Below are 24508 nucleotides of genomic sequence, written 5' to 3'. Positions count from 1 at the left end.
GCGGCGGGAGAGGAGGGGGCACGGCACGGTACGACACGGTACAGGAAGGGACGGCACGGCACGGCACGGCACGGCACAGCACAGCACAGCACGGCACGGGACGGGACCGAGGCGGCCCGACCATGGAGATCGGCACCGAGATCAGCCGCAAGATCCGGGTGAGAGAGAAGCAGCCGGGTCGCTCCCTCCCCACCCGAGGCAGGGGCCTGACTCCGCTTGTGGGGGGCAGGCCCGGCCGATGGCTGAGGCGGCCCGGCCTCCCCTCAGACGCGGAGGTGGCGGAGGCATAGCGGGCCCTGCGCTGCCCAGCCCTCTTCCCTTGGCAGAAGGAAGCGGCGGGGCGAACCCCCCAGCCGGGCCGGGGTTACGGGGAACTCTCGGCGGCGGGCGGCCTTCGGCCTCGGGGCGGGCTACGAGCAGGAGAGTCGTTGTTTTGGGAAGCGGAGCCGGGGGCAGCTGCTATCTCCCCGCGGAGCCGGAGTCCTCGCCCTGCAGTGGCCTGCCTGGGACCCAGGCCCGGAACCGGGGGCTGCCCGGGAGAGGCAGTAAGCCCTCGTTACCGTCCGGTCTTGTCAGCTGCTCCCGCTCAGCAATCACGGTTGTAAAATCCTGGCAGACTTTTTTTTGTCTTGCTGAGCAGGGAATGACCTTTTGTCAAACCACCCGAGATTCGTTTTCTTTGCACTTTATGAGCCCGGATGGTCTCTGCTTAAAAAAGGACAGCTGGGACTTGGAGGTTGTCTGGTAGCAACAGGAACTGGTTTATAGGAAATATGGTAAAGAGCGTGGAATTCCTGGCAGTTCTTGCTATTCTGCTGTCAGGCCCTCACTGCTACAACGTTTATATCACAAGCAGTGGAAAATAGGGAAAGCAACATGCTAAACCCAAGATGTTCAAACAGTTAATGAGGAAAAGCTTTGCTAAGACTCCCACCGTATTCCAGTTAGAAATACTTTGTTGCTTCATCCCTTAAATGCTATTTCATTATTTTTTAGGGTGCTATAAAAGGAAAGTTGCAGGAGCTGGGGGCTTATGTTGGTAAGTTTTATCATGTGTTTAGCAATCTTCTTTAGGTTCATTGATGTTAGGAAATGACTAGCTAGTTAATGGAATGGTATATTTCCTTATTATTATTTGTGTTACTGCATACAGAAGCCTTAAGCATGAAATTAATTACCTGAAGTGCTGGACTAGTATGAAAGAAAAAGACTTAACGGAATACGTGTAGCCTAAGAGTAAAAGGAGGCAGTACGTGGACGTTGATGTATGAAGAACTAAAAGGAAATAACTGAGAAGGCTAACAGTCTCCCTTTTCAGGGAGAAATGGTGGCAAAGGATTTGAAAGAAAAACAAACTAACAATGTGTCTGTGAGTATTTAAAGAAGTTTCTTTGAAGCACAAGGAGAAACATATAAAGCAAGATCCTTGCAAATATAGCAGCAATTACCTGTGACCACTCTGAGATGGAGTCAGTCTTTCTAGGCATCTTTTCAACTGCCTTTTGAATTCAGGGTGAGACATTTGTCAAAATTAGGAGAAAAGATATTACTGTAAGACAGAGCTAGGCTAACTGGTTTAGGAGATGGAAAGGCCACTTCAGAAACATTATGTAGGACAAATCTGCAAAATGCAAGAGCTTGACTATTAAGGGGAAAACTAAGAGCTATGTTAAGCTAATATTGATGAAACATATGTAACTGGATCTTAGAGGCAGGGGGAGATTTTATTTTGGGTTGTGAGGAGAGAGATGTGAGCGGTGTGAATGTCTGTGGTTTTCTTTTTTTTTTTTTTTTTCTGAATCCAGGATTAAATGGATATTGCACTTAAGAGCAGCTGTTTTTTACAGCAGCAGAAGATGGTAACTTAACACAGTGTTCTGCTGGAAGTAGAATACCTCAGTCCTTCAACTGTTGTCTTGTTGTCTGTGATACTTCTTGGATTTCAGGTGAAGGAAAGGAATCGAGAGCATAGTTCAAGAGATCCCATGATTTGCAGGACTAAGTTCAAAGTTTGTAGTTTGATCTTGAATTCATCTTATTTCCTGTTTAAAGGAGGCCACTGTATTTATGGAATCAAAATGTATTGACTCCGTAGAAGGGAGTTACCTACGAGCTGATGTTCTCAACTCAGCAGGTGCCAAGGAACCGTGTTTACAATTTTTTGTCATCTTTTTTCACCATCTAAAAAGCTGTCTTTTGCAGGAACTCACTTTTGATTTTTTTACTGTCATTTCAGGTTTCAGTTTCTCAGTCCTTGATTCTTTGTCTGCTTTTTTTCTGCATTTCTGAAAAAAAATTTCTTATCTCTAATAGCAATATGCTGGTAGAATAGTAGTAATCTTTGATTTTAACTATGGCTGATTATTCTTTCTCTCTTATTTTCTTTCTGTTTCCTGTATTCAGAAGGCAGTTCCCAAGATCAGCATACAATGTTTACACTTTCTTCTCAGTCAGCTTCTGAACTTTTTAAAATAACCCTGTATTCTTTATCACCAAGTCTAACTTCCCTTGGCCTTTTTTTTTTGTTTTTAAACCATTGTTTCCAAATTTCTGTCATTTTTTTCAGGTTTCTTTTCTTGATTGGAGTATTTTTGGCGACTTTTCAAGTAATGTTTTCAAAAAACTCTCTATTCCTTCTTTTAGGTAGCTGGTAAAAATGGGTTGTCTTCATTCTAGCCTTTATGAGCAAGAACCATGCTTTTGTTTCTTTCTGTAACTGCTAGTTCTTTTGAAAAGTCTTCTACAACAGGATGTTTTGAAACTTATTTCTTGTATAGAACTTTTTCAAATGAAAACTTCGTATCTGTGAAGCAAAATAAAGATAGTTAAATGTTCTTCAGCTATCAAAATTTTCAAAAGGCTGTAGTTTTGCATATAATTTAAGTTGGTGTAAGCCGCTGAGAGAAGTAGTTGTTTGCTTTACTTCTTTCTTGCCTTCTTCTATTGTACTGTTACAGGTAATTGTGCTAACTTACGTTTTCATCTACATTTCAAGTATTTTCTTTATCATATGTTGAACCACCTGAGGAGCTGATCAGGCTTAGAAGTAGTTTGGCCAAAAAATAGAATTCATTCTAAGTTCCTAGATCTGGGTATCTATCCATCTTCTGCAACTTGTAGTTTACATGAAAAAAAAAACCACCAAAAAAAAGTTAAGGTTTAGGCTAGGAATGTGTTATGTTGGAACACTTGACTAGGGATAGTGGAGTGCAGGTGCAGTATATGAACGTTATTTCTGTAGTCTAGGGTACAGGTGAATTATTTACAGGGTACACAGACATAGAGGAAAGGCAATTCCTTTGATTTGTGTTTTGATTTCTATTTAAGATTTTTAATTTTTCACATCTTTTTAATGTTGTGTAATGACTTAAATTGATGAAATGAGTACAGCTATATTAGTGCCGTGGTTCAGATTCACAATTTGAAATGGATTTCCCAGCTGTCTTCATTTACTGTTGTTATGTTCATGTCATGGAGTGATATTGGAGAGCATGAGGTGTTTGATTAAACTAAATTGAAATACGTCCTCAAGAGGCACACCTAGTGTGTCATTCAGGCACACTGTGCCATTCAGGCCTTCAGAGTAGACCAGAGCTAGACCAAGTGAAAAACCGAGTACCAGACTCCCCAAACCCTTAATGTATTAATGTCAGATTCTAAGCACCTTCCTGTCCCATTCTGATGAGTACACATACCTTGTGCGAGCAGTCCAGCAAGGGAATGGATTTCTCACCACGTATGGAATTGCCTACGTTACAGGGTTAGAGAATCAGGCTCTTGGTGTTGCTCGGTTTTGATTTGGTTTTTTTTTTTTTATTGTAGATGGAAAATTTGGAAGTTCATACAGTTTTGATTTGTTTAAATCAGAAAGGGATATTCATCTATTTGGTCTTTGTAACTAAAGGAAATTTGACAAGGACAAGGTGCTATATTTGGCAGTATTTAATGAAAATTCTTGGTGGTTGTTACTGTTCAAGTAAAAGGACAGCAGAGTGTCTTTCTTTTATCTTGTCCTTTTTGTGTTTTATTTACTCAATTTTTAAATACTTTGATCTTATCTTCAGCTTATGCTCTTGTGAAGCTGATGATCTTTTATTCCCCATTCGTAGCTGAAACTTGTATTAAACTTGAGGAGAAGTGGAAGTCATGTTAATTTGCTTACCTAATCCTCTGTCTGCAGTCTTTATAGTACATGTTTAAGGATATTTGCTACGTCTTTTATGATGTGTTATACTTTAAAACAACGTACTTCTCTTTCTATTAGATGAAGAGCTCCCTGATTATATTATGGTTATGGTCGCCAATAAGAAGAGTCAGGAGCAGATGACAGAAGACCTTTCCCTTTTCCTTGGAAACAATACTGTGAGGTTCACTGTCTGGTATGTTTGTAAGCTACTTGTCACACTTCTTACCAGTAATCAGAACTGCTATCTGTAAGTGAAACCTGAAAATTTAAAAAGTTATGTATCTTCCCATTGTGTAATTTACATTAATCAAAACATTTACTTTGCAAGTCTAACAAGTAAATTATTTTTAGTCTGTGAACAGTTAGGCTATTGCAGGGATAATTTAGTGGCAAAGGACTCGGGAGGGGGCTTATATTCCTTGTTTGCTCATAAGTCCGGTCAGGTTTTTGAATGAAGTGTGAAATGATCAGGTAAGTGAGGGCCATATGTTGACTTTAAAAAAAAAATAAATAAATTCCTGCAAAGTCCTCTGTGAGCGTGAGAGTGTTTTTCACTGTAGTTAGATGTAAAATAATTCTTCAAAGACAAACAGCTTCGCTTTTATGCTAACAGTGCTTCAGATTGCTGTTGTACATGGGAATTACTATATCAGGACAGATGAGCAGTGAATCTAATTCTGTATACAGTCTTTGACAAGGCTTAGCACCAAATGCTTAGGTATTCCCACCTCTCAGGCTTTTTATTTATTACCACCACCTAGCTCTACAAAACAAAAGTAGAACCCCAGAATGACTGTGAGCAGGACAGATTAGAAAAGAGTTCATCTGTTGCTAAACTTCTGACAGCGTGGATTAACTTATGCTATACTGTGCAACAATGTTAGCCACTATATTTCTCATGTATTTTCTAATTTTGGTTTAACCAAACAAATTTGGTTTACACTATAAGCCTTTAATTAACTCCATGTTTCAGAGTACCCAAACAGATTTTTCACTCCAGGGATTTTTCTCACTTTCACAGTTGTGAATTTTTTCAAGTTAATCTTATTTCTGAGTCTCTAACCTAATACAGTTTTAAGGAACATTATTTTGTTTTGTATAGATTGCAGAAATACTACATTTTTTTCTGCTTTTTGAGTTTACTTCCTTTGAAATTTTCATTCTGACTGGTTACATTCACTTACAGTATTTATTCTATGGGATTAGTCAAGTTCCCCTTTATTTGGTTAGGAGCTTAGCAGCTCTGCTATTAAATAGCAGAGAGAAACATTTTAGAAGTTGGGTATGTTATGAAACCACAAAGATTGACAAAAAAGTGAAAATTAGTTCCAGCTATTACAATTCACTGTATTAACTATTTAAACTGATGGATTTTGACAGTGTTACTTGTATGGATATAATTTGAGTTTGCTTTCACAGTTTTCAGGTTTTTTTTCCTGGCATTTGTCATAAATATAAGAAAGGAATGCAGTTAAACATGCACCCCTTTTTTAAAAGTACAACAGGCATGTACGTTCTTTGTTTCCTCTTGTGGCCTGCCTAGGCAAAACTTTTGGGTTTCACTGTATCAGTAAGTCATGCAATTGTCTTTCTGATATCAGTTAGAGCAATTAGCGAGGTTTACAAGTTGATGAGGGTAACTCCAGTACTAGGCTTTTGACTGAATCCTGATAGTAATATGATACAGTTAGATAATACGATACAGTAAGAAATAATGCAATAATATGTAGCAGAAAACACTTTTATGGCTTTGTAAATTAAACTAAAACTTTATTGAAAAAAAAGAAAGATGTAGAGAAAGAAAACTTCAGCAGGGAAGAGAAATCAAGATTTTTTTTTTTTTATATATATATATGTATATTTAGAACTGGATATCAACTATATGTAGCTATTATACCTACTGCTGTTTTTGACACCTGTTTAAACTCCAAATGTAATGAGTCTTTCAATCTCAATTCAGTGCTTTTGCTTATAAACACAAATTCAGTGTCAGAGTGCTTTATTGGGTAACAAAGTAGGTATTGGTTAAAAGAATGATGGAAAAGACAAGATGAAACTTATGCAAGAACCTGTAAGAGGACTGGTGGTAAAAAGTTAAATAGCATTGTAGTTGGGAGTTTTGTAGGCTTTTATTTCTTCTAAAGGCAACCCAGAATGTTTACATTCTCAAACTTTGGGTCTTTGGCTAAATACAGTACTCTCCAAGGTCTGCCTTACTTGGTTTGTCTCTGTAGCTAGGGTCGTCTGGCAAAAGTTTCACAGCAATTCTGTGGCAGACCTGGCAGTCCTGTTGGTTGGCCAATGCTTCTTACTCTGAACCAAGTGTCAGGTCACAGTTATCTGGAGGTCAGAGTGAAAACTGATATGCATTAGCAGAGCTCAGTTGTCAAAACTTTTAAGAGCGTTCTAGTGAAAACTCGAAAGGAAGTGAGTATAAGCCTTCCTTATACTTACATGCAGTCTTAGTTTTCCCAGTTTTCAACATGTTTTTGTTCCTTGACTCTTTTCTAATACTCGGTCTAAGTTATGGAGATGCCCATGATCAGGTTTGAATTCCAAGTACGATATGCATTTAAATGTTGGGATTTTTTTAAATTTTTTTTTCCTTTCTTCTCACTGTAATGTGTGTTTATTTACAGCCTTATTATTTTATAGTCTTTTGTTTTTCTGTATTGCTTCAGCTTGGTGCCTTTTTCACAGGCAAATTTCAAATTGGGTACCTTGCTGAAATGTTTTTGCTCACCAACATGTCTCAAAGAATATTGTTGGCATATAAAAAACACGCTGGAATAATCTTGAATACGTTAAGTGCTGTGAGTTGTATATTGTTTAAGTTTGGATTTAGAATTATGTTTAACTCTGCTATGTAATTAAAGTTTCGTATAAAAAGCAAAATTTTCAGCTGTACTTTAGGCTTCTAACTTAGGTTTTTTAAATCACTCGTTTTGAAGACACTTAACTCACACCATTGATTGTAGTGAAAGAGTGAAAAGTACTGGTTTTGATTGTGTAAACCAACCTAATGCTGAAAGTAGATGATGTGATGAATACCCTGCCTGCATGTATGAAGACTCACTGGAGGCAAGATACTTAAAGCTTCCCTTTTGAGGTTAAACATACGTCAGCTGATGGAAAGTGAAGTCTTAGATAACTGAGATGCTTGTTATAGGTGGGGAAAGGCAATTGGTTTGTGAAAGATGATTATTCTGAACATAAGTTCTTTTATTTCTCCTTTTTCTTTTTTGCTTCCTTCCTTGTCCCCCATCTATTTCAGGCTCCATGGTGTTTTGGATAAGCTGCGATCTGTCACTACTGGTAAGTAAGAAATAATTTTGAGTGAAAATAGATTTATCTTTTTTGTGTGGTGTTATGTTTCTAATGAGTTGCAAAAAATATCTTAGCTGACTGTTTTGTTAATTTTCAGTTTATATGGTCTTTTAGGTCCTGACTGAAAATTGCTTTATATTTTGAGATAAATATTTTATTTCTGAGTCTAGAATTTATTTCTACGTGTTTCTTGCTGATATTTTTAGCTGAAACAGCTTTCAGCTTGTTGCATTTTGAGATCTGCACAATGTCTTGTTTGCAGTTTCTTAGCTACATTTACTGCAAAATCTGTATTGCTGTGCTTTGATGTAAAAATGAAAGGTACCTGTCTCCACAGAACCAACTAATGTAAAATCGTCAGAATCTAATATTTTTGAGAGCAGCGTTCCTTCCAGCAAAAGCAGTTCGTCTGTGAATGATGAGAGGAGGCGTGAGGATATTGTGCCGCCTCTTGCAGTTTCCAGTACTCGGACTGAAAGAAATGACTCAAGAGTTTCAACTAGCTCACAGGAGCAAAGGAACACTGCTTCACGGTAAAGCTTCTGGTTACCTACTAACACACATTCAGACATTAGTAGTTGTGTGACTGTAGTAGCCATCCTGAAGAGCGCAGGTACTTGGAAAGATTAGAGTAGTTTTGAAGAGTAAATATTGCTACAATTTGTTGTTAAAAAAAGCAACATTAAATCAGGAAATCAGTTCTGTTTCTTTAAGCAACGGATGGGGTTAGATTATTTAACTGAACTAAAATAGCAATCAGTGTGTTAGATTTCTATAAACAATAATACCTTAATGATTCTTCCCTGCTGGCTTTGTTTAAAAGACAGTTCTCATTTTCCAGAACTTTATTTGCAGATGAGTTAATAGTTGGCAATTTTTTGTTTTTATTAGGCAGTCTTGTGAAGATGGTTCTGCATCGCGCTTAACATCTACAGTCAAGCCTTTGAGGGAATTGTCACCTTCTGAAGCTGTAATTGACATTAAACCCGAACCAGATGATCTGATTGATGAAGATCTAAACTTCGTGCAGGAGAATCCTTTGTCACGGAAGAAACCTATTGTAACTGTAACTTATGGTTCTTCTCGTCCTTCCGCTGAAATCTACCGACCACCAGCTAGCAGGAGTGCAGATGGCAATATACATGGGCACAGATTGTCACAACAGGGCAGCTTACAGGGGAGCCGGCAGTTAGACACACAAAGCTGCAGGTCTTTGGAAGCAGGCCAGCTGTGCAATCCAGAAGCATTTGGCAGCTTAGCAGAAAGTTACAGACCCACCTCCAAACTTAGTGCTGATAAAGTAGGCAGTGAGGTTAGTACGATCTGAAGTGTTGCAATATTTTACACTTGCTAGGAGCCTAAACCTATCTGGTTCCAGTAAAATCTTTACCTCAGAGAAGTCAAAGGACTTCTGTCACTGATCCCAGTAGGTTTGGGATTTCATTCTTCAGGTCCACTGATGAAAAGAGATAGAGTAGTTTAACATCGTCACCCGACAGGTTGCTGCATCTCAGAGGCAATTAGCTTTACATCTTCATGCCATGTTGAGTTGGACTAGGGGGTTAGCACGTTGTTACGATGCACATGATGAATCAGAAATACTAATTTTGATCTCTAGATCATTGGAACAGCATGGTGTTCCATAAGTGCTATGTAAATCTCCAGCTTTACACAGTTCAGTATTTTTAGGATGCTGTTTATTCATACCTATGCTAGATATACATTAATTTCTAAAGCCTAGATATGTTATTTACTAGGATTATTGTTATCATATTATTTAGAGCCATGGCATTTAAGAATTCTTTGAAATGAGTGGTGGACAAACTAAAAGGTGATTGCTGCCCTAGATACTTTGGAGGCCAGACTAGGCCAGGCAGAGTGATAATCCTAGCTGGTAGTTTTAAGACTGTCCGTATGAATCAGTTAAAAGCCCTCTGTGAGAGGAGTGGAGATTGTTACAGCTGCTAATGTTGTAACTAAGCAGGAATTTTCCATACTTTGTATTCCAAGTGCATCTGTGTTTGTTATTGCTTGTATGGTTCTCTGTCTTTGCTACTGCTTACTTAGTTCTGTTTAAAGGACAATGAATTCTATTTGAAAATGTAGAATGCTTTACTAAGATACGTGCTGATATCTTTGTTTTTTAAGATGGGGAAGTGAGAATGAGAATATAGTGAGAATATAGTGATTTTTTTAAGGTTGTACAGAAGTCGTTGATGAATGACAGTCACATCTCTCCTTGGAAATGGTAGAAAAAGGTCTTGTGATAATTTTCTTCTATTACTGTTTCATGAATAATGTCCAGAAGAGGGCTATTTCAGGAATGTTTCTTAGTACTGTGGACGTTTGCTGTATTTTGCCTTCTCTTAGACAAGTTCTTGGGCTTTGGGAAGTTTTACCTTTAAAAAGGTTATGTCTTTAGATATTGGGTCATTTACTGTATGAATGTTCTGTATTGGTGTAGTCCAGATCCATCCATTAGGATATTTCTTTCTCCTTAGAGGATACAGGATCATTTAAAGGGTACCATGTATAGACATGGCATCTAGATGCCTCACTGTGCTCTTGCATAGTTCAGTGCTGAGTGATGGTTCCTGCAGGAATTATTGAGATGTGCTTTCACACAGCCTAACATTTAAATTTGTCACTACCACATGCACTGTGGTGGCAGTGAGTGGCTGTGTCAGAACAGGGACCTTGCACTGCCTAAACTGGACCATCTTGGCTCTGCCTAGCTAGGAGTATCCTTTGGAACATCCTGGCTCTGCCTAGCTAGGCGTATCCTCTGGAATATGTCAGCTTGCTAGAGATTAATCCTTACACTAATCTGAAAATAGAGTTCATACAGAGGAGAAAGTAATTCATACTGACTTTCACTTTTCTCTATCAGACTTTCAACAGGTGTGTCTTGAAGGGTACTATGAATTTCTTTGGAAAATCCTGCTTTTTCAATAGATGTCTGTACTTCATACTTTTTTCTTCTCCTTTTCTAAATGTTATGTAGTTACATTTTTAATGAGATGTTTCAGTGTAAATATGTCTGATTTTCAAACTCTCTAGTGCTATCACTTGTTTCCTCAGACAGTACAGTAGTCCTAGTCTCATGCAACTTGAGTGGATGTTCTCCATCTTCTGGCTATAGGCAGAATTGCGATATCTTCTTTGCTGGCCTACTGATACATGTTTTGTGCTAAATGAATTGTTTTGACTACTCTTTGTTGTAGGAAGAAAGCTCCAGGAAGAGACGATTGCCTGTTGTAAGCTCAGTAGTCAAAGTGAAAAAGTTCTGTAATGATGGGGAAGATGAGGAGGAGGAGGAAGACTATGGATCGCGAACAGGAAGCATCTCCAGCAGTGTGTCTGTACCTGCAAAGCCAGAAAGAAGGTACTTAAGATCTCAGTGATTCTGTGTGGTTTCCAGAATGAATTTGGTGAACAAAAACTTCAAAAGTGGTAGTTGGGGAAAACTGTTTGCAGTTTTGAAATTGACAGACAAAATTCAGTAAGCCATTTTTAAAATTTCTTTGTACTATCTCACAATTCTGTGGTCAAGATGTCTGTTGATACCACCCTTTTTCCTTTAATTTTGTAACCTGTTTTTATGATTGTGCATAAGCTGCAAAAGAATGTGAAATTTTACACTATTTGGGAAAAGTTTGCTGGCAAAAGAACTTTATAGAATCATAGAATCATAGAATGGTTAGAGTTGGAAGGGACCTTCAAAGGTCATCTAGTCCAACCCCCCTGCAAGGAGCAGGGACATCCCCAACTAGATCAGGTTGCTCAGAGCCTCATCCAGCCTGGCCTTGAACGTTTCCAGGGATGGGGCCTCCATCACCTCTCTGCGCAACCTGTTCCAGTGTTCTATAACTCGCATCGTAAAAAAATTTTTCCTAATATCCAATCTAAATCTACCCCCCTCTATTTTAAAACCATTACCCCTCGTCCTATTGCAACAGGCCCTACTAAACAGCCTTTCCCCATCTTTCTTGTAGGCCCCCTTGAGGTACTGGAAGACCGCTATCAGGTCTCCCTGGAGCCTCCTCTTCTGCGGGCTGAACAGCCCCAACTCTCTCAGCCTGTCCTCATAAGAGAGGTGCTCCAGCCCTTTTATCATCTTTGTGGCCCTCCTCTGGACCTTCTCCAACTGGTCCATGTCCTTCTTGTGTTGGGGTCTCCAGAACTGGACACAGTACTCCAGGTGGGGTCTCACCAGGGCAGAGTAGAGGGGGAGAATCACCTCCCTCGACCTGCTGGCCACGCTTCTCTTGATGCAGCCCAGGATGCGGTTGGCCTTCTGGGCCACAAGGGCGCATTGCCGGCTCATGTTGAGCTTCTCATCCACCAGCACTCCCAAGTCCTTCTCCTCAGGGCTGCTCTCAATCCATTCCCCGCCCAGCCTGTATTTGTGCCTGGGATTGTCATGACCCAGGTGCAGGACCTTGCACTTGGCCTGGTTGAAACTTCATGAGGTTGGCACGGGCCCACCTCTCCAGCCTGTCAAGGTCCCTCTGGATGGCATCCCTCCCTTCCAGCGTGTCGACGGCACCACACAACTTGGTGTCATTGGCGAACTTGCTGAGGGTGCACTCTATCCCAGTGTCCATGTCGCCGACAAAGATGTTGAACAGGGCTGGGCCCAGCACGGACCCCTGAGGGACGCCACTCGTGACCGGTCTCCACATGGACATTGAGCCGTTGACCACCACACTCTGAGAGCGGCCATCCAGCCAACTCCTTATCCACCGAGTGGTCCGTCCATCAAACCCATGTCTCTCTGGTTTAGAGAGAAGGATGTTGTGCGGGACAGTGTCAAAAGCTTTGCACAAGTCCAGGTAGATGATATCTGTTGCTCGTCCCTTGTCCACCGATGCCGTCACCCCGTCATAGAAGGCCACCAGATTGGTCAAGCAGGATCTGGCCTTGGTGAAGCCACGTTGGCTGTCACCAACCACCTCCTTGCTCTCCATGTGCTCTCCAATGTTGGCATGTTTCAAAACAGATATTTAATGTGGTAAAATAATTTTCCAGGTTTTGTTTTTATTTTGGGAATAGTTTTCAAACTAATTATCACTTGTTCTTTAAGATGATGTTGACTTTTCAAAAGACTTGAGAGGTTTTTCGTTTTTTTTTCTGCTCCCTAATTCTGTCTGAATGTCAGATGTCATTCAGAGTACATCAATGGTTTGTATCTAATTTTCAACAATAAGAGAAAGAACATTTAAACTAGGGAAGAGATGGTTCTACTGATTTACAGTGCTAGCTTGTATAAGATTTATTTTAAGCTGTTGAATTTATCTTCAGCACCACAGCATATTTATCGGAGTTAAACTTCCTTATTGTTGATGTTCGAAGACAAACACAAAGCTTTTTTTACAGTTGCTGTGTTTCTGATAGTCAGTTTTCAGCTGGCTCTTACTCCCCGGGGCAGCTGCATAGCAACAGGCACGTGAGAGGCAGAAGTGGGAGGAAATGGACGGCAGAGTTTGTGCCTTTCAGATGCAGCATGATTTTACAGCAACTGAAGCTGAGAGGTGAAATCATGCCTCTGGACTTCTATTTTTGAGAGCATTTTGTGGATCCCCTCCCACTCTGAGAATAGATTAAGAAGCTGAAAACCAATACGGATAAAGTGATTTTAGATGATTATTTCTGTCAGTATTATGCATAACTGTGTTAACCTGTTGAAATATCTGTGTTTAACATGGATATAGTTGCTGTTGCAATTAATTTACAATTAATTATTTTCTTTATCTTCCTTAGACCTTCATTGCCACCTTCAAAACAGGCCAATAAGAATTTAATACTGAAAGCAATCTCTGAAGCACAGGAATCGGTTACAAAAACAACCAATTATTCCACTGGTAATTAGCATTATTTTTGTTTGTGCTAAGCTATAATATTTCCAAGCCCTGTTTTATAAATTCAAGCTTAGGATAGCACTTGGAGACAAAACAGAATGTTAAATAGCACGTGTCAGTGATACACGTAAGGCCTTTTCGGTGTCCTGTGAACATTACGTTAATCTTCAGTTTTGAATTATGAAAGCATAAACAAGGGAGAAAAGAGTTACTTAAAATATATTAATCAAGGTAGTAAGTCTGTAAAGTATATAGATACAAAATCTGTAAAGTGATTTTGATACCATAAGAAAGTACCAAATTAATTATTTTTGTTGAAGTGGATGAATGAATACTTTGCTGATGTCACTCTAATCCTCCTTAGGCTGTTTTGTCTTAAAAGTAGATGTTCTGAGGTGCCACACAGAATGCTCCATACACATGTACGAATGTGCTTTCACACTGAGAATTTCACAGGTAGCTAAAGATGCTTTTTGTGGAGACCGATGCTTGGGAATTTTTTTTGTGTGTTTGTGTAGGCATTTATTAGAGTTATTTTAGTACCATTTGTAAAAATAGTAATGTTTTGTGATTGGGTTGTATGTAAATGATTTACCATTGTTTCTTCATTTAAAGTTCCACAGAAACAGACTGTTCCAGTTGCACCAAGAACTCGAATTAGTCCAGAAGAATCTCAGTTAGAAGTAATCCATGTGCAAAACAGACTGCCTGCTCTGAGTTCTCAGCTTCAAGCAGAAGAGCCAAAGGAGCAGACAGTTGAAGGAATTCAAGGTCATCTGATAATCTTTAAAAATTTATAGCAGGGAATGTCATTTTACAGCAGAGAAAATAGGTGCTTTTAACTTTTAAGTCAGCATCAAAAGTTGCGTGTGGGAATGCCCTGAAAACCAAGAAGTTTTACACACGCATACATGTACGCGCACACGCCCCCTCCACTGCCGCCACCACCCCCCTGCGCCCCCCCCAGAGGAATTAACCAGTTAGCAAAGGGTGATATAGCATTGTGGCATATCACTGAAGAATAAATTTACATAGGCAAATTTATCCATTTATGTTGGAATAACTTCTCTTTTCCCTGTCCTTTGCATTTTTTTCCTTAACATCTTGTGGGAGTAATTATCTCACAAAGCTTATGTGAGAGAGTTAGGATACTCTAGATTGGGAATAATTTTGCAGTATATGAAGTATTAAAAGATTGTTTCCGACACTGTTATGACACAAATAGTTCTAATGTTTTAATTTTTTTTGTAAATATTGGAGTACTATATTTGCTATTACAGGACAGCTGATACCAGGATAACTGTGTGAAAAGTAGGCTTTGTTTTTACTTCTGTTACAAAACTTCTGAAGGAAAGTGGCATAACATTTAAGGGCAATCAAAGTATCTTTTCAGGATGATTTTGTTACAAAGAAAGAAATGTGTGTGTGTCTGTGTTAGTTACAAGCTATGATAGAAGTAAAGTGGTGGAAAACCACTTCTTTAAGTAGTAGGTAGTTTACTCTTGCTAAGTGTTTAGATACTTGGATTGTTGAGTAAAATTTGGTTTGAATAAGATCTTTGTTACATCAGCTCACAGTCGTTGTTAAGGAATGGTAAACATTCGTTATTAAAAAAAAAATTAAATCGCTTATTTCTCATATAGATGTAGTTGGAATCTTTCTGCCAACATAAAATAGTTGAAATTGTATCTGGAAACTACATAAGAAGCAGCTTTATCAGTCTTTGATTAATGAACAGAAAACATTTATGCTAAATATTTTTGCTCTTTTGCCATTGAAATGGAAATGGCAGCTTGCTTAGGAAACCTACAGAGAGCAAAATAATTTTTTTCAAACTGTAAGTCAAAGGTAGAACAGTGCTCCTCTGATTTGTTTTACCTCTATAAAGACCATAAAGTAGTCCCTTGTAGTTAGCTGCTTTGTTCTGTGTGTGTTCTCTGAATAGTCAACGCCTCTACAAATGAGGAGGAAGAACTTGGCCTTTTTAAGTTGCCGTAGCCACAGAGCTGGTCTGTACAGAGCAATGGTCATAGGGAAGACTGGAGTCTTGCAGTAGTTAGATTTTGCCGTGCCGTCTGGCTAGAGAAGACTTGTTACTGTTTCTGAAACAGTGAGAAAGGGGCTCATAACAAGGATAATGGTGCTTTTTTTTTTATTAGAAATGTGGAAGTTTTTGTGGTTTGTTTTCTTTTTTTTTTAATCAAAGGAATTAGAAGAGTATGCTTCAGTTCTTTAATCTATAATTTCATTTTGACATGCAGTAAAATATGCTTCTAATTACTGGGGTTTTTTTAGGAGCCGAACAAAAGGAGCTCTCTTCTCGACTCCAGATTGATCCTGTGATTGAAGATGCCTTGCAAGTGACTCAAGGTTAAGGCTTGTGATCTTTTATTTTCGAATTGACCACTACTAGTCAATGAATGTTTAAAATAGAACTTCTTTTTCAATTAATTATACTGATTTCTAGCATTTTCTAGTTTCTACATCTCTAAGGAGTAAAAATGTTACATCAGTAGGTGTTCAGTGCCTGAGAGATTTTGAGTGTGTGTGGACTCCCTTCAATGCTGTTTCAGCACAGCTGTTTCCTGGTCCGACCTAATAATGGCCTTTCACTCATCCACTTCTGTGGAATTAGTAAGGAAGTAAAAGTGTTTTCTGGAAGCTACTAGTAAGAAATTAAAACAAAACATGTTTTAATGGGCCATGTGAATCGATATTAAAAAATATGCTACAAGTTAAGAGTACAACTACAACCTTATTTTTCTGTTTTCTATGTAATTTTTCTCCCAATTCAGATTACTATGATGCAGAATCCATGGTCCACACAGATACTAGGTCATTTATCCTGAAGAAGCCGAAGTTATCTGAGGAAATAGTGCCTCAGAATCAGCAATCTGGAAGGAGGGCCACAGAGGCAGTAAGAGTACTCTCGGGACGTCTAATACAGACCCGGTAAAAAGTTATTTCTTTTAGAACTGTTATTAGTCAGAGTGCTTGTTTGTGGTTTGGATGGAAGCATTCAGTCATACTTGCACTTTGTCAGTCCATGCAGGATCCGAGAAATCATAGAAAATGGATTGATATTGAATAGTAGAGTGGGGGGAAAAAAGCAGGGGCAAAAAACCTCCCAGAAATCCTTCTAAATGGGAAATAGTTCTCAGGGTCAGCTGTAGCTTGAGCAGGTCTTTGATTTACAAGAAAGAAGGAGGAGGAACAGAAAGTACTGCTCTTTTTTGTCATAGCAGTTTTGATTTCTGAAATCTCAATTAAGTAATAATTTTTTTTAAATTGCCTTTAGTTTTATAACTGTTTAACCCTGAGATTACATTTCTTAAGAAAGGTTTTTGAATACAGTATTGAGTATGGTGAATCCTGAGCTCTCAGTGCTGGAGGGAAACAGCGCATTCTGCATGCGGGCAGCTCAGTCCCCATAAGCCAACAGTTAAGTGGCATGTGGGACAGGTGATGTAGGGCTCCTTACTGGAGAGTTTTGCCAAGGGAAGTTTAAAGTTAATGTCAGCTTCAAATTATATGTTGTGGATGTTTTTTCATTTCCTCGAACGATGGCCAGTGCCCAGTCATTTTCCAAACTTGTTAAAGGCCTGGATAGTTCCTGCTACCAAATAGTTTTACGTATCTTACCTGTTAAGAGTTAAAAACCTCTCAGAACAATGTGATGTACTTCATCACTGTGGGCTGTTAATGTTTCCTTTCCATGAGTGGCCTTAAACAGCCTTTATTAATTAAAAATAAAACCAACAATGAACAAACAAATCCAAAAGGATAACCTCATAATGTCACAGTTGAAAACTGTGACTGTGCTACTGGAGAGTGGTAAATTTTTGCATGTGAATAGGTAAATTTCTGACTGCTTGAGCTTGAAAGTTCTGGCTGGTGATGTTTATATTGTATTGTTTTTCTCTCTTCTTAAAGGCATTCTATACTGTGGTTGTTTTTAGCCTAATTACATAGAGAAGCAAAGTTTATACCATCACTGTTTGTCAAAGATGAGAACTGAGCGTGTTTCCAAATATTTAGAATCACATGCCATTCAGGAAATTCTTCAGGTGAAATGGGTGGGACAGTGGAAGATTGGAGAAAACGTATGCATCCCCTGTTTTTATACTTGCTTTATCCACCTGGACTACTGTCAGATACAGGATACTAGGCTAGACTGAGCTAGATGCTGAGCATCAAAGTTTTTAGTGTCAGTGTTTCAGTTCCTCTTTCTATTCCTAAAAACTTTTACACTCGCTGTTTCATAATGTGCTGCTGAGTAGAGGAGACACCTGTTTTGTGTGTTAAAAGGTTTGCGATTCCCAGAATTTACCCTCATTTTTTTTTTGTCTCAAAACTGTAAATTCCTCAAAAGATTAATCACTTTCCTATATTTAACTGTGTCTGTAAATGAACTTTTGGATCTGTCTGTTGAGCAGAATGCAATAAGCTGAAATAAATCTGCTAAATTCTCTGCTGTATGCCATTGAAAGCTGTATTTCTTATTAGGGCTTCAGGGAGACTAGAAGGCAAACTATTAATTGGAGTACATTATTAGTAGTATTAGAAGAAGGTTTGTTACTGCATGACTCCCCATAGATTAGCTTGTACTACTTTTAGTTACTAGTGCAGCTCACTTTTACTCAAATCTCTCGAGTCAAAAAATATATTTTTACTACATTTCTTTGTTTGATAGAGACCAGCTTGCACAGCCAGAGAAACCTGCTAGTCCCAAGTTCATCGTGACACTGGATGGTGTGCCCAGTCCACCAGGATACCTTTCTGATCAAGAAGAGGAAGATATGTATGTAACTGAAGGATTAAAGCCAGTTACCCAAAATATGTCTGCTGGCAAAGGATTAAGAGGCCTTCGAGCACAGCAGATGCAAATTGTAACCAGGCAGCTGGAGAGCTGTGATGGTAATTATCCTTACCAACAGGGTCCGACGTTAATGTGGTGGTTTGATTGTGGGTAGAACTCTTGCGTATATCGTTCTTGAGAAATCGAAGCGATGGTGCTTATTTTTCAAACTAGAACATTCTTTAGGCAAATGAAATGTGGTAGTTCACTGGGGCCGCATCTTCAGAAGCCTTTGTCTTGGTAAACTAGAGCAAAACGGCACATAGGTAATCCTCCACACATCTCAGTATTGGTAAAACTTTGGTTTTGTCTTTCGAAAATTTAGTTTGTCTCCATTGCCAGAAATCAGCACTTATGGTTGGCTCGTTATCATTTGTCCCCATGCTGATGGACAGGAGATTTTACGATGAAGATTTTGCTGTGCCTTGAACTTTAAAAAATACGCCAGGTGGTATTGATGTTTCTGTCTAGATTTCTGCTGTCGGAAGGAGCCTGTTAAGTATAAAGTGTTGGTGGAGTCAAGTTGCTAGAATCTCTGAAAGTAGAACTTAAACAGTGTATGATTTTACTTGAAGTTTTGTATATTCAGGATAACTTTTGAATAACGTGGGAAGTTGCTTGCCGAAGCATATGTTTGAGTTGTTTGGAACACTGATATGGTGATGAAAAATATAGAGGATATGTTTTTTTCATAGACCTGTTGAATACTTGCCTTAAAGTCATGCTTGGATTCATTTTTTAAATAGTTTTCTTATGAAAATAAATACCTTTATTTTTCGTAGTAGCAGTGCATCCAAATTTTCCTAACTAAATAAAGAATAGTATTTAATGCTACAAAGTGAACTTGTAAATTTCTTGGATCTAGCTGTAAATGCGTAACGCAATTATGAAAGAGCCATGGGAGAAAAAGCAACAGATCTTTTAAGTCCTTTCAGTCCCACTGGCTGGAATACCAGGCAATCTTAAAGAAGAAAGGAATGTTACATATCCATTGGCACGTTTTTACTAGTACAGTGAAATATATACCAGAGTACTGTCCTTGCAAATCTGTGCTTTTACTAGTGTAGTCTCTTTCACACTCCTGACTGAAGCTATTTGGGGCAGGAAAGCGTTGCTGATGCAGTTGTATCTCTGTTAGGGGTTCTTATTTCATTAGCTATGTTAGCCAGAAGTAGCACAAGCGTGACTGAAGTTCACACAGAATCAGGTCAGTGTGGAAGCGATTGTACAAGCAAGCTGGTTTTACAGTAGGATAGCATTACTTGGCTCTGTGGCATTGCAAGGAAAGGGTATAAATGAGGCTGAGGATGGAACGAAGCTGGAGCAAGCGTGTCACTAGTAAGATCAGAGAGGTAAGTCTGACAGTCCTGGAAAGCTTTGAAAAGCCAAAGGTTTAGGCAGATTTGGGAAAATAAGACAACAGTGAAGGTTTATGCTTAATTGCCTGAATTTGCAGAATGAGGTTTTACAAATAATGTTAAATAGGAGAAAGTAAATGTCCCAGGATCCCTTAAGAGTAGTGAAGGTGTTGGATGTTTCAGCTTGAAATTACTTAAAATACTTTTAGGATTGGTGTCTGGGTTCAGGTAACTGAAGCAAATGTGGTTTCTGTCCAAGCAACTTACATGAAAGTGGTTCTTTTTCGCTGTGTGCCACTATACTAATAAATCGTATCTGATTAGTGTAAAAAATTATTTTTTACTTTATCTCTTGAAATAATTTTCTAGAGCCAGAAATATCTTTGAGAAAGGAAGCATAGCTATTATTAACATGTGGCTCAGCACAACAGTCGTAACTAAGCTTAAGTTGAAGATCTTTGTCTTGTATGATCAAGATCTAATTTGTTTGACTTTCACATGTCGATTTGGATTTGTGAAGAAAATTATTTTGCTTGTAAACAGTGCAAGTTTGATCTTTTGCCACCAAAAGGCAGCTCTCAGTCCAATATTATTACTTCTTTCACTTTGTAGTTTTGGAAATTTTCTTCAGACAATGATTGTACATAAATTTTTACTGTTATGACTTTTTTTGATTGATAGAGGCTTTCCAAGAATTTGGTTAAAAGGAGAGACAGAATAGGAAAAACTGTGAATTTCAGTTATGCTATATTGCGTCCGCCGAATTGCATATAGAATCATAAAGATCCCAGCTTGGGTTTGTTTTTTTTTCTTTTTTCTTTCATTCCTAGTGGATATGGAACAGTTAAATGTGCTGCAAAAACAGGAGAAGGTGCTTGAGCGCTGCAAGTACTGGCCTGCCTGTAAAAACGGAGATGAATGTGTGTACCATCACCCCACTCTACCTTGCAAGTGAGTAGTGCAAAGCTTATCCACTTGACGTGTTATTTTTATTTTCATTTTGATGCTACAAATTTCCCTTCTGTGTTAGTAAATACGCCAAGGCAGTGTGAAGTGTGTTAGGGTAGGAGCAGAGCTATGATCACACTGTAATTTCTGTTTCCTCCCATCTACCATGCATCAGAATACAGCAGTTTTTCATAAGCAGAGTCACAGCTGTGCTCTTGCAGAAGACAGCTTAGCTTAGTGTATAGGCTGGTGGGTTTGGGTTGCTTAGAGATGTGGGAATTGATGTCCTCTTAAAACAACAGGCTCTCTTCTGCTGGCTGTCAAATGCCTTTGAACATGTTCAGGTCCTGTTACATAGTAACATGGTGCGGTTTTTTATTTGAAAGCAAAGGCTGACTCTTGAATGTGCACTGTGCCTGTGACTTCTCTTCCACAAGCAGCAACAGTCTAGAAAAACAATTTCTGTTTTGAGATAAAGGTTACCAGATTGGATGGCTTCATTTACTCAGACATTTGAATTTTCTTTTACAATCCAACATAACTAAATTCAAAATAACACTTTTTCTTCAGTGATTGAACCATGTTACTTAGGGAATTCTGTGCCCTTCTCTGTGAAGGTCTGAATTCACAGTGCCTTTGCCGCTCTGCACTGCGCACTGAGAATGATGCGTCTTAGCGTGCATCAAGTAGCTTGCTACTGAACTCCACCGAGTGTGAGGTAGTTCAGTCATTTACTGCACATAAAGAGTGTCCACAGGGAAAATGAATACGGATCTGTTGTAGTTCTGGCTTTCATGTGTAACAGCTGCTTGGGGATTTTGCTCCGAGTATGGGCTTATGACTCAGTTTCTTTTCCCTCAGAGTTTTTCCTAACTGCAAATTTGCTGATAAATGCTTGTTCATCCATCCAAACTGTAAATACGATGCAAAGTGCACTAAGCCAGACTGTCCTTACACTCATGCCAGTCGACGAACCCCCCATCCATCTCCTAAACCAGGTGAGCACCTCTTGTTTTCCTGAGCTTTAAATGCAAGTGCTGAAGGGAAAACAGTATTTTTGGAAGCAGAAACTGACAGCGGTGAATAAGTATTTTTTTTCTCGATTTAATTTTCTTTCAACTCTTAATGCTAGATGAAGAATAATATTCCAGTGTTATTGCAAAAACCGTTATCAGAAAAATCCCTGAACGTTCTTATGTCTTACGCAAGAGTCCACATGAAATCTATGCAATGGCAAGGGGGTGACTTGCGTAAGTAGTCCCTTCTTCTGAAGGGACTAGCCAACACAGCAGTTTTACTCAGTTTTTTTCCTGAATTGGATACATGTTGTACCAAAAGCTTGTGACACAAATTGAAGACAGAGGTTTCTGTCTTCGTATGAACATTTTTTTCCTTTAATGACACTGTAGGAGTTAACTTTACGTAATGGTGAGATGACTTTCAGGGATGAGGTTACCCAGTGAAGGGAATAGCTGTGTTTGGATTACGGTTGGAATTCCTGAGCCTTTGGGTAGTGCCAAGGTGGAGGGCCTTTACTCCACTGAAGTCATCATCTTTTGGAAGTGGTTTAGCCCTCAGTCATAGTACGATGCAGTTTTGTTACTTTGCCAGGAGGCAGAGTACAATGTGCTTATCTCCTGCATCATTTCCAGCAGCTCCTCTGTATTCCTGGAAAGTGCACTGCCTGCGCTTTTCAGTCCAGTTAGCTTAAACTCTAACAGGCTTGCTGCTGTCTAAATTTAACATTTGAATTTCTCTGCCTACCAGAATCTCTGCTTAATTTGTTGGAAGCATTGCCATGACCATGGTACCTTCTGTCCTGAAATGCTGAAGAGCCAACACCAACGGTTACCTGATAGTGTTGTTCTAGCCCAGGATGAGATCCACTCAATGCATTGTGATCTGCTTCCCATATTTCTTGCAGAACTTTGCTGTATTATTAAACATACTGTCTTGCAGAAGGATTGATATATTTGTGTGGCACTGTATTAAAAAGGCAATTTATTCTGATCCAGGCTCACTTTCTGTTCTTTTTTCTACTTTTAGCACCACTACCCACACCATCTATATCTTCCAGTAGTCCACTGTGCAAGTTTTTTCCTGCTTGTAAGAAAATGGAATGTCCATTTTACCACCCAAAAGTAAGAATTATCTCTTATCTCTTCCCTTCCTTTCTAGAAAGATATGTGAAATGTGTTAATTTGGGTCAGGAAATGTCACTAGCGCTTCACAGTTTTTGCTTTTATTTTTCACCTTTTAACTTCAGCTCAGAAACATAACATGCAAAACCAGGGTCTTAAAGAATTTGGAAAATTACATTTTTAAATAATCTTTCTACCAGGTACTTCTGGGGAATTTCAGACAGGCACACAGGCATAGCACTTGTCAGAGATCTGCCCAGCCGGATGCTGGGGGCAGAGGAGGACAACGTGTAGCTTGTATCGAAGGAATATGTTACAGGCTCTTGACTCTTCCTTCAGATGCGCTGCAATATACAAAAACTTTTAAGGAGTTCCCAGTTACCCTAAAGTATATTCATGGAATTTATATAGAACAAGTTCAGAACTCGGGTACTTCTATTCCATAGATATTATTAGCCAGATTCTGCTGACTTTTCCTCACTCTTTCAGATAAGGCTGTGCCATGTTTCTAACTTATATAGGCAAATGAATTGCAACAGAACTCTGTAAACCCTGAAAAGCAAAGGAACTTCCACCTCTCAGTGCAGTGGCCATTTTGGAGCATCTAATTCATAATCAATACTTTTAAAAAAGGATTTCCTTCTCGCAGTGGGTTGAACTCATTGCCGTAGTCTGCGTAGCTGCTGATTCAATTACCTGTCAGATCTGTCACACAAATTTGCATGTAAGGCATTCTAGGTGAGCTCGCTCAGGAGGTCAGCCAGCTTCGAGCAGCCTCTTCTGACACGCTTTCATTTTCAGCATTGTAGGTTTAACACCCAGTGTACAAGACCAGACTGCACTTTTTACCATCCAGCTATTGCTGTACCGCCACGCCATGCCTTGAAATGGACTCGGGCTCAAACCAGGTGAGATACACCCTAAACCTAACGAAGAAAAATAAAATTTAAAAAAAAAAAAAAAAAGCTGTTGTGACTTATATCACCAATGCAGTTTTACTCACAGGAGTAACATGTGTGTGATGAACAGAGATGATTGTATGAAGAAAGATACCTGTTACAGGCATCTTTCTCTTAAAAAGAACTCTGTACTGTTTGTTTTTAGTAGTGTAAACATTACCTAATGTCATGCAGCGCTGGAAAAAAGTGCCCCGCAGCTGGGATACGGCAGTCACTGGAATCCTGACCCGGACATGTTGTGTTTACCAAATTTTATTTGAATAAAGCTGAAAATCCAACATCAGCTCTTTACTGTTATCTTGTGTCCAAGCTGTCTTTTCCACAAAATGTTGAGATGTTTCTCAGTGATTCTGGCAGAGCAGCTCTCCTGTCATCTACTTGTGATTTCATCAACTAGTAGCAAACTTCCCAAAGCTGCGGTCATTGGCCTGTCTTAAAGGGAGTCAAAGCACGTGAGCCTTCCACTCCAACTAATCTCGTCTGCACAGGTCTTCAGTGTTACAGGGGCAGGATGCAAATCAGTTCCCAGATACTCTTTACAGACTAGTAGGATTGTTACTTACGTGAATTGTTTTTCTTTTTCCCCTCAGTGAATGACTGAGATACAGCTTGGGACTGACCTTTGCCTGCTTTGGACAGTAGCGGAAAGGAAGATTAACTACCGGGGTGCAGGATGTTAGAAAAATCCATGCATTTTGAACTTTAATATACATTGTTTTCATAAAATGAGGTTGATTGCATACTTGAAATGTCTCTAATTTTCCAAATTTGTAAGTTTAAGCAATTTTACATTTTTTTTACACTGTAAGAAGAAAATGTCTGTGTAAGAATAGTTTTACTTTAAATTCCATTAAAAACTTTCAAAACACA

The 24508-nt window shown here is 39.1% G+C and overlaps 1 protein-coding gene across 5 annotated transcripts; it reads left to right on the top strand.

The window, feature by feature from the left end:
• Positions 1–24508, top strand: ZC3H14 (zinc finger CCCH-type containing 14). 5 transcript variants are annotated; one of them, XM_086748371.1, is made up of 17 exons: positions 29–158; positions 997–1039; positions 4265–4379; positions 7461–7501; positions 7851–8046; positions 8405–8825; positions 10738–10898; positions 13277–13377; positions 13990–14145; positions 15670–15744; positions 16170–16326; positions 18068–18291; positions 20421–20541; positions 21400–21536; positions 22585–22679; positions 23481–23587; positions 24229–24508. In XM_086748371.1, the coding sequence occupies exons 1-17, from the start codon at positions 123–125 to the stop codon at positions 24233–24235; spliced, it is 2193 nt and encodes a 730-aa protein (XP_086604497.1). In that variant the 5' UTR covers positions 29–122; the 3' UTR covers positions 24236–24508. The 5 variants fall into 5 exon arrangements, with proteins under 5 accessions (XP_086604494.1, XP_086604495.1, XP_086604498.1 ...); XM_086748368.1 differs by lacking the exons at positions 23481–23587; positions 24229–24508 and adding an exon at positions 22880–23473 and having other exon boundaries at positions 1–158; XM_086748372.1 differs by lacking the exons at positions 23481–23587; positions 24229–24508 and adding an exon at positions 22880–23473 and having other exon boundaries at positions 4–158; positions 8405–8579.

Source organism: Chlamydotis macqueenii, chromosome 5, assembly GCF_036417535.1.
Source record: "Chlamydotis macqueenii isolate bChlMac1 chromosome 5, bChlMac1.mat, whole genome shotgun sequence".
NCBI classification, from domain to species: Eukaryota; Metazoa; Chordata; class Aves; order Otidiformes; family Otididae; genus Chlamydotis; species Chlamydotis macqueenii.
Note: the sequence above shows the minus strand (reverse complement) of the source record. Positions and strands in the feature narration are given on the sequence as shown.

Coding starts and splice junctions, on each gene's coding strand:
- ZC3H14 (XM_086748368.1), top strand. CDS start 123: ATGGAGATCGGCACCGAGATCAGCCGCAAGATCCGG. Junction 1,040..4,264: donor GGAGCTGGGGGCTTATGTTG/GTAAGTTTTATC, acceptor TCTTTCTATTAG/ATGAAGAGCTCCCTGATTAT. Junction 14,146..15,669: donor GACAGTTGAAGGAATTCAAG/GTCATCTGATAA, acceptor GGGTTTTTTTAG/GAGCCGAACAAAAGGAGCTC.